The sequence below is a fragment of the Aricia agestis genome, chromosome 5, assembly GCF_905147365.1.
Source record: "Aricia agestis chromosome 5, ilAriAges1.1, whole genome shotgun sequence".
Taxonomy (NCBI): Eukaryota; Metazoa; Arthropoda; class Insecta; order Lepidoptera; family Lycaenidae; genus Aricia; species Aricia agestis.
In genome coordinates this window covers 1,126,303-1,139,917 of record NC_056410.1, presented here as the reverse complement: position 1 = coordinate 1,139,917, position 13,615 = coordinate 1,126,303, and the positions used below count along the sequence as shown (strand labels likewise).

The following is a 13,615-nucleotide window of genomic DNA, read 5'->3' as shown; positions in this document are numbered from 1 at the left end:
AAGTTTATAAATAGAATTTGACCATTGAAATTTGAAATTGTCAAATTACAATAATATTGACAATTGACGCTGACAATTTTTTTTTTTATTATGGCACTTCGGCTATGTATATTATAACCACAGAGCAATAAAAACAGTAGAAATATGACATACATACCACGATTTGTTTAAGCAGGGAATTCACTACCGGGCTTCCTGCGGGCTGCCCGGTCTGGCACAAGTCTGGCCCTTGCCCCTATGAAGGATTTTCCTATTTTTTTAATTTGATTGTCAAACAGTTTCCATTTAAGTAACTAGATGGCGTATGGGTAGACAACTATCGGTAATACCAGGGAATACCATCAATAATTGCTACAAAACTGGGCAAAAGAATGTAAAACTTGATACATTTCAACTTGAAAAAGACGCAATAATATTCCAATGAATAGGATAATAAAGTTATTATAACGATGTTTTAGCTAAAATTCACGGAAGAAATAACCTTATTTACCGATATTCACATCAAATTTCACAGGAATTATACATTTTGGTTTTGACAACATCTTACCTGCACTTGTACAAGATAACGGATATTTAATGGCTAATATTTTACCAATAATGAATATGAAAAACCCAAAAACCACAATTTGGGAAAAAATAATAAAAACCACACCAACAATAAAAAGTAGAAGAAGTTTGAAAGTGACATGCCCGCCAAAACTCTTTCAGTTGTCAAGTTTCAGTTTGACAAGTTTTTATTATGTCAGCGTGTTCCTAAACTATTACTAGTGTACTGGCCTAATAGCTTAGGCCAATGATCGCTTAGGTTTAAGATATTTTGATTTATAATGTCACACTTGACAGTACACTGATATTTTTTGGAAACACACCCATATGTATAGCCTGTCAAGAAAGTGAAGAAATTAAAAAGTGGCAACATCGTAATGTCATCCCTTTCAAATCAATCTAATAAAAAAGAGATGACACTACAATGTTGCCACTTTTTAATTTCTTCACTTTCTTGACAGACTATAGTCAGTGATGCCAACCTGCAGATAATTTCAGATCGGTGAGGAACCAATAGAAAATCTAGAAGTGTCTATCCTTACGCCATCTAGTTAAGAATGTTAAAATTAAAATTTAAAATATAAATGAAAATCCCTCATTGAACACACACAGAACAGGCAAGTCAGTCGAATAGATAGAGGGCTGTAGCTCGGTCGTGGACTCATGGACTCAATTTTCTTTGTAACAAATGATAGATCAGCATCGGCATTGATTTCTTTGGATTTTTCAATAAGTTCGCTGTATTAGCGGCATTACGTAGATCGGTGTTCATGTAGTCCTTGCTTTTAACTTTCTACAAACAAGGGCCGTGTTCGTCGGCGTATTTTTGGACAAACCTTTTATTGCGCATGTCCAAAAGATGTCATGGCAACGCCATAACAAGTTGCTGGTCAAGTCGTAAACAATTAACGTATTGATTGTTTATACATGATTAAAATAATAAAAACTAAACATAAAAACATAAGCCTTAATGAGGGATTTTCATTTATATTTTTTAATTTTAATTTTAACAATCTTAACTAGATGGCATAAGGATAGACACTTCTAGGTTTTCTATTGGTTCCTCACCGATCTGAAATTATCTGCAGGTTGGCATCACTGACTACATGTGGATTGTGTTTCCAAAAAATATCAGTGTACTGTCAAGTGCGACATAAATCAAAATATCAAGTAAAATGGTTGGAGACATTTTTTTTTTGGTGGTTAGTCTTAAAAAGGGTCCCGTTCAATGGTGTATAAATAAAATGTATTGTACCAAATAAAAGTGCGCATATAAAGTATATTAAAAATAAATATGTACCATTAAAATAAATAAAAGAGTCGACTATAAATAAAAATATTATTAAATATAATGTACCAGTAATATTGTTATAAAAGTAATATAAATAAATGAATAGGCATGCATGCATAATAAAATGACAAAAAGAGTTAAGTAAGAATTAAAGGAATAGGTACCTAAATATGACATGACAATTTAAAATGTAAGTGACTGGCCAGTCCACTTATCAAGGGAATTAGTAAAATATTGATAAGTTAATCGATGAATAAAGATGAATATGAAGGCTCTAGTAATAATGTGAAATATAAAAAAATAATACTTTATAAATAATAAGATATATTGTATTTTTGTGTAGTATCAATAGAAGTTTTATAGAAGTTTATATAAGGTCATGGGCGTACCCAGGTTCTGGGCCAGGGGGGGGGGGGGGCAAATTACTCAGGTTCTGGGCCAGGGGGGGGCAAATTATGCAGATTCTGGGCCAGGGGGGGAGGGGCAAATCAGGTTTTTTATAAGCTAGGTGCTTATAAAGAATAAAAAAATAATAATTTTTAGTTGTATTGCAAACAAATGGCAAAAATTCGTTATTTTTATAGATGAAAGTACTGGATAATATATTTAGCAGGGACGTTAACATGATCCCCCTCGGTACGCCCATGGGTATTGAGTAAAGGAGGAATAGAGTTTCTATTTTAAAAGGCAAAAAAAAAAATTAAAAGGCAAAGTAACAATGTGAAAAAGTTTTATTAAAATTATGAGAAAATATGTAATGTTTAATAGCTTTGTGTACTTATTTAAAAATTACGTCGTCAACAACCCATCTCTGAAGTAAAAAAAAAAAAATGTATGTAATTTTTTATTAAAAATGTTTTCTTCAAATAAACAGGTATAATATAGAGTATACAGATTTGTATTTATTGTAATAATTTAGATTATGAAAAGTTAGAGATAAAAAAAAATACAAAGTTAAAGTTTTTGATATTTATACCTGTTATGAAATTATTCGTATTATCCATAGACATAATATATACCTAAAGACCAACAAAGAGTGCGAGAGAGAAGAAAATCCTTTATGGAATTATAACAAGATGAAAAGAGAGAGGCAGTCTAATGAAAATTGTAACAACTTTTATTTGACAGGTCGTCAAAAGTCGTCAATCGTTTTTATGCCCTTTCGGTATTTTCAATTTATTATTTAAATCGTATGTTATTTTCAACAAATACTATTATATATAACAATAATAACTTGTGCAGTGAGTGATTGCAGTGTAAATCATAGGAATAATCCTGAAAAATATACATTTCACCCGTAATTAATCTTCATGTCCTAATTGCTACGATGTGTTTATTTTTGCTATATTCTGGTCTTTAGTTCTCTATTTCAAATAAAATATTGTGAATCCTACCTTTTACTTTCATATTTTGCGTAACTAAAGGTACTATTGTTCCTATATTACACAAATTTTGAAGAAAAATTTTTCATCAAAATTTCTTACATATACGCTAGTGCTTGAATCAAATTTATCGATATGCTTATCGATATTTTACAATAACATAAATCTAAAATAAAAATCATTTACCTTTATATTTATCACCTTAAGCCCGGCCGCACATTATCCGAAATTTCTGATCAGAAAATTCGGACGCCCGGCGGAACGGCCTTTGTTGTAGACCCATCATACTAAAAGAATTTCTGACGTGTCAAAATGTATGAGCGGGGCGGGGCGTCCGAATTTTAGTGATCACAAATTCGGATAATGTGCGGCCGGACTAAAAGGACATAATATAGCTAATATAATAAAACTACTATAGTATAGAGTGACTCTAAAACTAGAGGAAGGTTTATATTTATATATCATAATCATTTGTTTTACAGATTCCCTCAAGATCCTCTAATAAGAGGAAAATGGCTGAAATTAATTGGGCGTGTTGGTTGGAATCCCAAGAAAATTTCAACAATATGTAGCAACATTTCATTGAAAATTTTTAAAGAAAAATTAGAATAAATACTATTTTGGTTAAAGGAGCTATCCCAACTTTATTTGTGCCAGTAAGTTTGACATACTGTTGCACTTGTTACTGAAGCAATTATTAAAAATAAGCAATTATAAGCAATTAATGCTTTTTAGTTCATTTAAGATTATACTTATATGAACTAAAAAGTATTAAATAATCCTTATTCAGTACTCAATCTTCATAATTTTGAAGTCGGTACCAGTCCTAAGTATATAAGTTGCTGTTATAGCTATTCTGTCAGAGAACTGGCGATTAGGTTAGCTGGTACCGATTGCAAAATAATGAAGATTGAGAACAGAATTATACTGAGTACAGAATAAGAATTATTTAATACTTTTTAGTTCATTTAAGTATAATATTACTATTGTCATTGCCTTGGAAGTCGGTTTTAATTTTTTGTTTAAAAATAATAATTTTACTCATTTTAGCTGTCCTTAACGTTTTCTATACTTACAGTTGGTGTTTTAAAAAATCAAAATCAAAATTGCTTTATTTCTGAACAAATCTAAAATAAAATATATTTTCAGAATACATGGTGCCTACCACCGGTTCGGTAACTAAGCCGACGAGAAGAATCGGCGTAAGAAACTCGCACGTCCACTTTTTACCAAAAAAAGTGAGAAAAAAATTATCTTTTAAAACAAAATTTACAATGCTGTAACTAAAAATTATACAATGTAAACACAGATAGATACATAATAATTGTAAGTCATGTAGAAGTAGCCTTGCAAGCAGTCATTCAGCATTCTACTCCCAAGATGTGCCATCAATTATGACATCATTTTGGCTTTGGCACAAAACGTTCTTTGACTACTTTTTAAAATTTATTAATCGAAAAATTTTAAACGTTTTCTGGGACCATATGTTCTCATTTGAATATCAAGGAGTCACTTCGATTTCTCATTGTTTCCATCACCAGACCACCACTTTTGTGAACATGGTACCTACTCGGAACAATACAATGTACAGCAAAAGAAAAAAATTTGAAAATCGGTTCATAAACGGCGGAGTAATCGTTGAACATACATAAAAATATATCCACAGGCGAACGTCTAGACTCCTCCTGTTTGGAAGTCGGTTCAAAATAATTGTAATAAAATATTATGATATTTTATAATATGTATTTAATTTAAGAATAAAATATAATACACTATGTGTGTTGTTTACTTTCAACGTTTACTTTCGGTGTAAGGACTGATTTGCCAGATAGATTTTACCTGAGTAATAAAGTAACTTTATGATGTGTTAAGTGTAAATTATTTACCCCTATCCTCCTGACACCTGGCGTCCTTTATAAAGTGCTAAATAAACCATACTCGAAAGGCCGAGTATTTCTTGACATCTTAGTTCGACAACGGACGACCGACCTTTATGTAGCATCAATTCCCGGGTAGTTGTATTTTCCCGCTAAAAAAGAATTAGACCTGCCAATGCTACCAACCAATGAAATTTAACCAATGGCAATAGTTTGTCCTTGGATTTAGATAGAGATCGCATGTTGAGTGCCCTTCATTTGCGCGAAATTTGCTCAGGAGTTTACAACAATGGCGGCGCGTGGCCGACGCAGTAAGTAAAATTACTTTTTTTTTGTTTTATTCACTTGTCATATTGTAGATATTTTATAGAATTGTAAATTATTAAATATTCTTACAAAAATACGTCATTTTGTCAAGAAATAAAACATAATTAAGTAAATAAACTGTCGTAAAGAAATTAATCCTTTAGAAAGGCACTTCGTACGCAATTTCAAATTAAAGTATGTGGAATTGATCCTTTGTATATCCATGTCGGCCTTAGTACTTAACGTAGTATATTTATGTTATATTGTTATATAATTCTATTTTTATATAATTATTATTTTCAGCGTTACAAGACCGCAATATAACGGAATTATTAAATAACTCAAGTTTGAAGACTCAAGTGAGGATGAAGATTTAATTGAGAGACACGCTTTTCTAGCAACGTATTCCTATCTTCAGCAGGCAACGGCTCGAAGGACAGTTCCAACAGCGCTGATAGCAATTCACCAAGAGGCTGGGGTAGTGCTCGTAGTCCAAGCAGGGATATTGGTCGTCGAGCCCGGGGCAGACGATGTGCTGGGTGTCGGGTTCGTACTTCGTACACGTGGTGGCACTCGCAGTCGAGGGCTGGCTCGGCCACAAGACGCTCCTTTGTGGTAGTCTTGTGACTATTTATTAATGTCTTGATAGAAATAAATAAATATGTGTATGTTTGGTACCTAATTTGTGACATTACATAAGATTATATTAAAAAATAAAAATATTTGTATTATTTAAACACCTAACCTACTTATGCCATAATGACCTAAAGTCCTTTTCAAAGGACAAAAAATACCTAAACTTCAACATGCTTGATGTGTTGATCAAATAATACCAAAAAACATTTGTTTTAGTGAAATTCCCGAAAACCCCTGGTTTATGATTTATTTAACTTGCAAAGTCTCGGCCTTTGCACCATAAACAGTTTAATGCTTTATAAAGGACATTCGGCCATATTGGCAAGTGATTTCAGTTATAACTCGGGTGTCAGGAGGCTATAAGAACCTCATGTCATAACATATCCGACGATTGAAAAATCATTCCAAAAGAAAATGTGTATCTACTTTTCAATCGTCACCTTTTTTTGCCAATTAAAATTTATGATACCTAATTTGAAATACAAATCTATCAAAGTTGCATATTATTTATTTCTTATAGAAACTCAGGTAAAATAACTCGAACGGACTAAACTATCGATAGCAAAATACTATACTATCGATAGTAAAATATACATCACTAGAACACGCACACATTGACAGCTCAAAAATGGTCACGCATTTTCGAGTTGTCAGGTGGTCTTTACGACAGTATATATTATGTCTATGGTATTATCTATTAGTAGATTAAATAATAGTAATAAATAACAGAGTTAAAAGTGAAATAGAGTAGCATTTAGTAAAAAAAAATTGTTGATTTTTTTTTCAAAAAAACGGGGGAGGTTTAGTGTGCGGCTCACCTCCCTGCTATTAGCTATATAAGATAATGTAATTATTAAAAGTAAGTCAGTTATTAAACATATTTTGCAGAGACAACTCTCTTTCAATCAGTCTCCCCTAAGCCGCACATTGCAGATAAAAGTGCAATTTGCAGTGCCATTTAAAGAAAAAATAAAAAGAAGAAGAAGTAAAAGATGAATTGATTTTTTTCCTTTATTTTTCTAAAACACGAAATGGAAAATACTTTATTTTCTAACTTTATTTGGTAACAAGTAGTAACTAACATTGTTATTTAATGATATTGAATCTATAAATAGCAGGTATTTTAATGTAATTATAATTTAAATATATTTATTGTTAATTGTATAGCGTAGAATCTAATCGGTTAGAAGAAACAAATCTTGCGGCAAAATTCGCTACACATTGCTATCAAACAACTTGCGTTGATTTTCTTGATGTTATTTGTTGTTATCTATAGAAACGAAATACATTTATACATATTATTCATGAAATTTCAAATTATCATTATAATATGTTTATTGTAGGTACTACTAATAACTATTCAAAGCCTTATCACAAATTAATTAATGTAGGTCACAAAAGCAAGCAGTTAAAACATTTCTTATAATGCTGATATACCTTGTTTGTAGCGTGTATCAATATGTCTGATGAAGAATCAATGGATGAACCTTTGAGGCAGTCAGAAGATAGAACAGAAAACCCAACAGACATATTAAAGCCGACAGCAGTTGGTTCGAATGAGCCAAATGATGGCTTAGATGATTTAATGGTTGAGTTGGATTCAGATGAAGCATCTGCAAATGAGAAGGATATGATGAGTATGTTTGCCAGCGTCTGGGTGAAGGTGGAAGTTGAGGAGGACTCTAATACTAACATGGCGATTAACTTAAACAGGTATTATTATATTTCCTGTAGATTGGCAATATATAAATTCTAATTTAATTTTTAGGACATCATTTATTGTCACTAAAAGTTCCAAATTAATTTGATTTCAATGTAGTGAATAAGAAATCTATAAATTACTTGTACTACATCATAATGTTATAGTTGAGACCTGTTCATTATGTTTTATAATAATAATTTATGATATTTTTACATAATATGTTTTTCAGCTGTAAAACTGAGCCATCTGATCGAAGTTTGCGTGCGAGGCCAAATGCAGGAACAACTAAGTACCGGTAAGTTAAAATACTGTTAAATTTATATTAATAATAATACCAGTATAGTATTATGTTTCAATTTTTAAACCATTATTTGGCATTTTTACCATTTGCCTAAAGGTACCAGACCAATCTCGTTAAAAAGGAAATAATTTCTTAAAAGATGCACATTGCACACTAAGTATATTATTGTGTAAATGCATAATAAGTATAGTAGTGTGCAATGTGCATCTTTTAATTTTCTTTTTAAATAAGATCTTTTATCACTTAATCCCTCAATCACAGATTCTTGGTAATCTATTGTTTACTATTGTTATCGCGGTCGAATTCGACCCCTTGGGAGTTGATAGGTTAATGTTTTAATAGCTTTTTCCACACTGTGCCTTTTTCTGTTCGTCAAGGGCATGCATTATAGCGCAGTCAACAGTGAACGTGATGGATGCCTGCGACGCATGCCCTCTGACCGTATCCAAAAAACGAAAATGACAATCTTTGCATTGCATTCATTGACGCATTCAATTATTGAATGCGCCAAAACGAAAGTTGATTGAAAGAAGATGACGAAAAGTGAAGACAAAAGCGCATAGTGTGGACATAGCTATTTGAGTATGAGTAAATTTTAAATTTTTAACTGACTAAGGGTGATATTAGATTATCATATATATTGGATCCGAGATCATTGAGTCAATGATATTGGATAATGTAATATTGACATATGATTCATTTCTTCCTTGATCATAGATTTTTGACATTTGCTGAGAGATTGGATCCAATACGGTCATAGAAATAGGTGTTGCCAGTTATTTAATATAAAAAAGAGTTTTTAATTTCTTGTTTGTTAATATGTTTCAAATAATGTAATGTAATTATTTTTCTAATTATACACTTGGATAATCTTGCTGAAATAACAAAAAACAAGCCATATTAAAAATGACGATGTCTTTGACAAATCGAATTATCTGAGATCTAGTAACCCTGACGTCAATACCTGTCAGCATTAGTGCTCTCCATTGGCTATTGAAACCACATATGATAATGTAATATGCAGATATGATCAAATGATCCTATATATGATCATAGAAATGATCCAATATAAATGATGTGCCAAATTTCAAAAGTGTATGTAACTACATATTATTATGTTTGTGTTCACATAATATATCTATCATATCCGGAAACACAAGTCTGATTTAAGTGATTTTTTTTTGTTGTACTAGGTATTGTTCAACTTAGGGAATACTGCAAGTTTCATCAAAATCGGTTCAGTTTTTGAGATAGGGTATTTTAATTCAAAATTACGTACAAATTTGAAGTAGGGTTTATCTTTTTAAAATACTATTTTTCATTATTTATATTTCAGATTTGATGATGATGATGTAAATATAAAAAGTTCAGGAAAGAAAAAACCTAACAAAGTTTTAAAATGTGATCAATGTGAATACACAACAGGTTACAAGAATTGTTTGAACATGCACATACTGAGTCACCACACGGACGACCGGCCGTACGCCTGCCACTACTGCGGGTATACCACTAAGTACCCCACCTCCCTCAGTCGCCACATACTCATTCAGCACGAACTGAAGGACATGCCACAGGATGGTCAGGAAAATGTTTACAAGTGTGACAATTGCGACTACACGTCACAGTTCAAATGGAACTTGAATGCTCACAAAAGAAAGCACAAGCTGGTGAAACAGTTCAAATGCCCCCAGTGCGACTACTGCACAGCTTACAGACATAACTTTATGAAGCACAGCAAAGTCCACACCGAGGGGATATTCTTCAAATGTGACAAATGCCCCTTCGTGACGCGCTTCGAAGGACATATCACTAGACATTTGGCCAAAATACACAATGTAGTGAGTGAAAAAGCTTCCAGATGTGACCTTTGTGATTTTTCAACGAAGGTCCGTTGGAGGCTCAATACCCACAAGCAAAGAAGTAAACAAGAGAAGGCTTTGCACTGCCCGTACTGTGATTTCGTAACATTCTACATGTGTGAAAGTAAAAAACATAAAGCTACACATTATAACAAAATTTATGGCACACCTGCCAGCCATAAAGTTCAACAGAACTCATTGACACCTACTATTACTAATCCAATTGATAAGTTGGAACCTCAATCTCAACCGCCGACCCCTATTTGCCGAGAAATGGAGCCCCCTACTAGCAGTCATAGCAAAAAGAGGGGTTCAAATCAAAATTATAAATTAGATCCCGATTGTTTGGATTGGAACAGCATTCAAGTTATTGAGTCCGATGATAGGGAGAAGCCGTTCCTCTGCCACATGTGCTCCTACACTTCTAAATTTAAAGCAGCTGTCCAGAGACATTTCCAAAGACACCACACCGGCACAACAAACAAACCGTACAAGTGTTGCAACTGTGAATTTTCTACCAAAACTAAAGACCAGATAGCACTGCACAACAAGAGAAGTATATCCGAGCATCTGATGGTGTGCAAAACTTGCGGCTTCACTACAAACTACAAGTGTCAGTATGTGTCCCATCAGAAGCGGGTACACTACGAATTCAAGTGCATGACATGCTCCTACACGTGCCGACAAAAGTATGAATTACAAAAGCACTATGCGACCATGCACCTCGGGAATGGACTGAAATGTAAATATTGTGACTACACATCCGCTAGAAAGGAAAGTTTACTCTGTCACGAGACCATTCACACGGGGGACAAACCTTTCAAGTGTACCCTTTGTCCGTACATGTCGATCAGAAGGTCCCTACTCGAGAACCACATAAAGAGATATCATAGTGAGCAAACTAAGGATGTTACAATTATAAGTGATGATAAAATAGAATCTTTGAAGGTATCTCTGCCTCCGGAAACATTTGCTTCTGGTCTGGCTTGTGAGAGCAAATAGATAGTAGCAGCAGATAGATTTTCTCGCTAACTGGCAGCATATGATATTTAAGAACAGATAAATATATATATATATATATATATATATATATATATATATATATATATATATATATATATATATATAAGTATGTAATATATAGTAGGGGGATACTGCTGCTTTTTACTTTGCTTTAAATATAGAGTAGATGTTCCTTTTTTGGCTCAAGTCCGCCATAATATTACAAAATAAGAAATATTGTTTATTACTAGTAATTAAAGTGAGCATCGATTGAAGTTTCGTTACGTCGTACGTATAAAATTGTTTATACTTATTTAATAAGGTTTTTTTAATGAAACAAAAAATTGGTTACTGAAGATAGTTGAAATAAAAACATTTTATTATAACTATCATATAAAAGTGCCATTAAATATTTTTGTTATTTTTACTGCAGATTTAAAAGTATTTTTTTTTTTTACAATTACCAACAAAATCATAATTTTAAAATATTATAATTAAATATTTTTAAGCAACTGCTTTGTTCTTACTTATTGAAGTCCTGTGAAAGTAAACTCGTGTTGGGGTGACCTTATCAATTGCATTTTGAATTTCTAACGATTTTTTCATCCGTGGATATTCGACTATTCCAGGGATGACAAATCTGCTGAAATTCAAAATGCAATTGATAAGGTCACCACGTAAGGGTCAACCCAGCATAAGTTAACGACGGAAATGAGGTTTTATTGAAGGTATTTACCAAACTACTAGGTGTTTGAGTCAGCCCATTTTCTCTTAGCAGACTCTCACATAATCTTATAAATTATAATGTTACTCTCGAGAGACTGGGAGCGAATAAAACAAAGAGTCAAGGACGAATACCTTTTATTGAATTTTCATTGTGCATATTTCGGTAAATATAAAAAAACATATTATGGCAAAATAAATTTTAACCGAGCGTGCATTCTTTACAAAATAAAACAGCACGTGGCGTTACAGCCCGAAAATATAATAAAAAAGGGGATCTACAATATAACAACAATTTTATACATAATATTTATTTGACAAAAATAACTGTCTCAACTTTGTCACTTCGATAAATTCTATGAGACGGAAGCTGTTCGTAGACTAGAATGACTAGGACGCCGCGCACGCACGAGCGGGAACGCGGCCGCTCCCGAGCGGTTAGACCAGCCCAGCTTTCCCGCGCCTTGCAATTTTGACAGCTGTCTACCTCTACACCCTCGCGCGACAAAACAACGACACTTATACTGTTGCTAGTAAAATAGAAAGTGCAGTATCATTGCAACATTACAATTTTTGTTTAAAAATATATATTTCTCACTACGTAGCGAGCAGCTGCAAAATCACAAACATCGGGTCGCCGCCGAGACTAACGTTCTCTAATAATAATCGTTTCGATTACTGTAATATCCTTATGCTATCCGTAAATATTTAACGTTACAATATATTCTAGACTAAGCGGCAGAGACTAGAATCGAATGGCGTACAACGTAATAATATAGTAGAGGCCGCGCTCGGTAATGTTGGATTACATAATATATATCAAATTTATATCGATGTACCGAGGTCCGAGTGTCCGACGCACTGCGAGCCGCGAGCGTCGAATACAATTTTAAGCTAGCTAATTTGCACTGTGAACATTGATCTGGAAAATCTACAACATTTAGAAAATGAGGGAAGTCGCCAACATTACCGGGCCGCGAGAAAGGAGAGCCGTGCAAGTCTTAGCTTCCAATTAATAATAAGAAGTACCGTCAGTCACATACTGCACACGGGTCACTGGCCGACATTCGCTACTAGACACGATCATTTCGATTGAAAAATTTAACCAACAACACTTTCAATTCGTTTCAAAATCTTAGTTAGCTACGATTATATTTGTACAAAGATTAACTTTATACAGTAGAAATTCTATATACATAATATTATATTATATCATACATTTTGTATGGATTACAAAAAAATATTTTCTGGTCGTACATTTTGTTTCCGATTTGGAGATTAAATGTTTCTTAATTAGGGCAATATTTTGAATGAAAACATCAACTATTATTGTTTAAATTTAAGATATTGTGCCAAATAACGTTAATTATCATCGCTTTATAGAACCGAATTAGGTATTGTGCATAGACTAGTCTTCTTTTCCATTTTGAAAAATACATACATATAAACATTTCTCCTCACCCCGTGTGCGCCTTACAAAAGTATAGATAAAACTACACCAAGAAATTCTAAAGATAATTTAGCCGCCGTCTTAACTCGCGGGGAAAAAACCGATACCAACTTTTAAAATATTAACTATAACCGTTTATATTACTGTTAGCATCAACCGCCAAGAACAATTATATACATTCATCTCGTATGGGGATAAAATCTCTCACTCCCGAAAAGGCGTACTTAGAGTAAAGCAACCATAGACTACAAATGCTTCAGTTCAGTTTCACAATAGTTCGTATTACATCTTATAACCTCTGTCCTTAGAGTATTAATAACCTACTGTTATTTATACTCTAATGTCTGTTTTCACCAACCGCATCCTAACTCCTAGCGGCCATTAAGGGTACATATCCTTCAAGATTTCAAGAATTTTTGTGTGTCACGTTCGTCCTTAGGGCGTAAGAACTTTTGCAAAACATTACTTTTTTTTTAAATGTGTTAGTTTTAAAAGAGATATTTGACCCGCAAGGATCGCTAGGGAACACTTAGCGTTGGG

General features: G+C 33.1%; 1 protein-coding gene across 2 annotated transcripts; it reads left to right on the top strand.

The window, feature by feature from the left end:
• The first annotated feature begins 7,124 nt into the window (after positions 1–7,124).
• On the top strand, positions 7,125–10,982 carry LOC121726762 (zinc finger protein 845-like). Of its 2 annotated transcripts, none has more exons than XM_042114248.1 (4): positions 7,125–7,156; positions 7,487–7,751; positions 7,970–8,035; positions 9,378–10,982. In XM_042114248.1, exons 2-4 carry the CDS (start codon positions 7,498–7,500, stop codon positions 10,900–10,902), a joined length of 1,845 nt encoding a protein of 614 aa, XP_041970182.1. In that variant the 5' UTR covers positions 7,125–7,156; positions 7,487–7,497; the 3' UTR covers positions 10,903–10,982. The 2 variants fall into 2 exon arrangements, with proteins under 2 accessions (XP_041970182.1, XP_041970183.1); XM_042114249.1 differs by having other exon boundaries at positions 7,149–7,166.
• Positions 10,983–13,615: the final 2,633 nt, after the last annotated feature.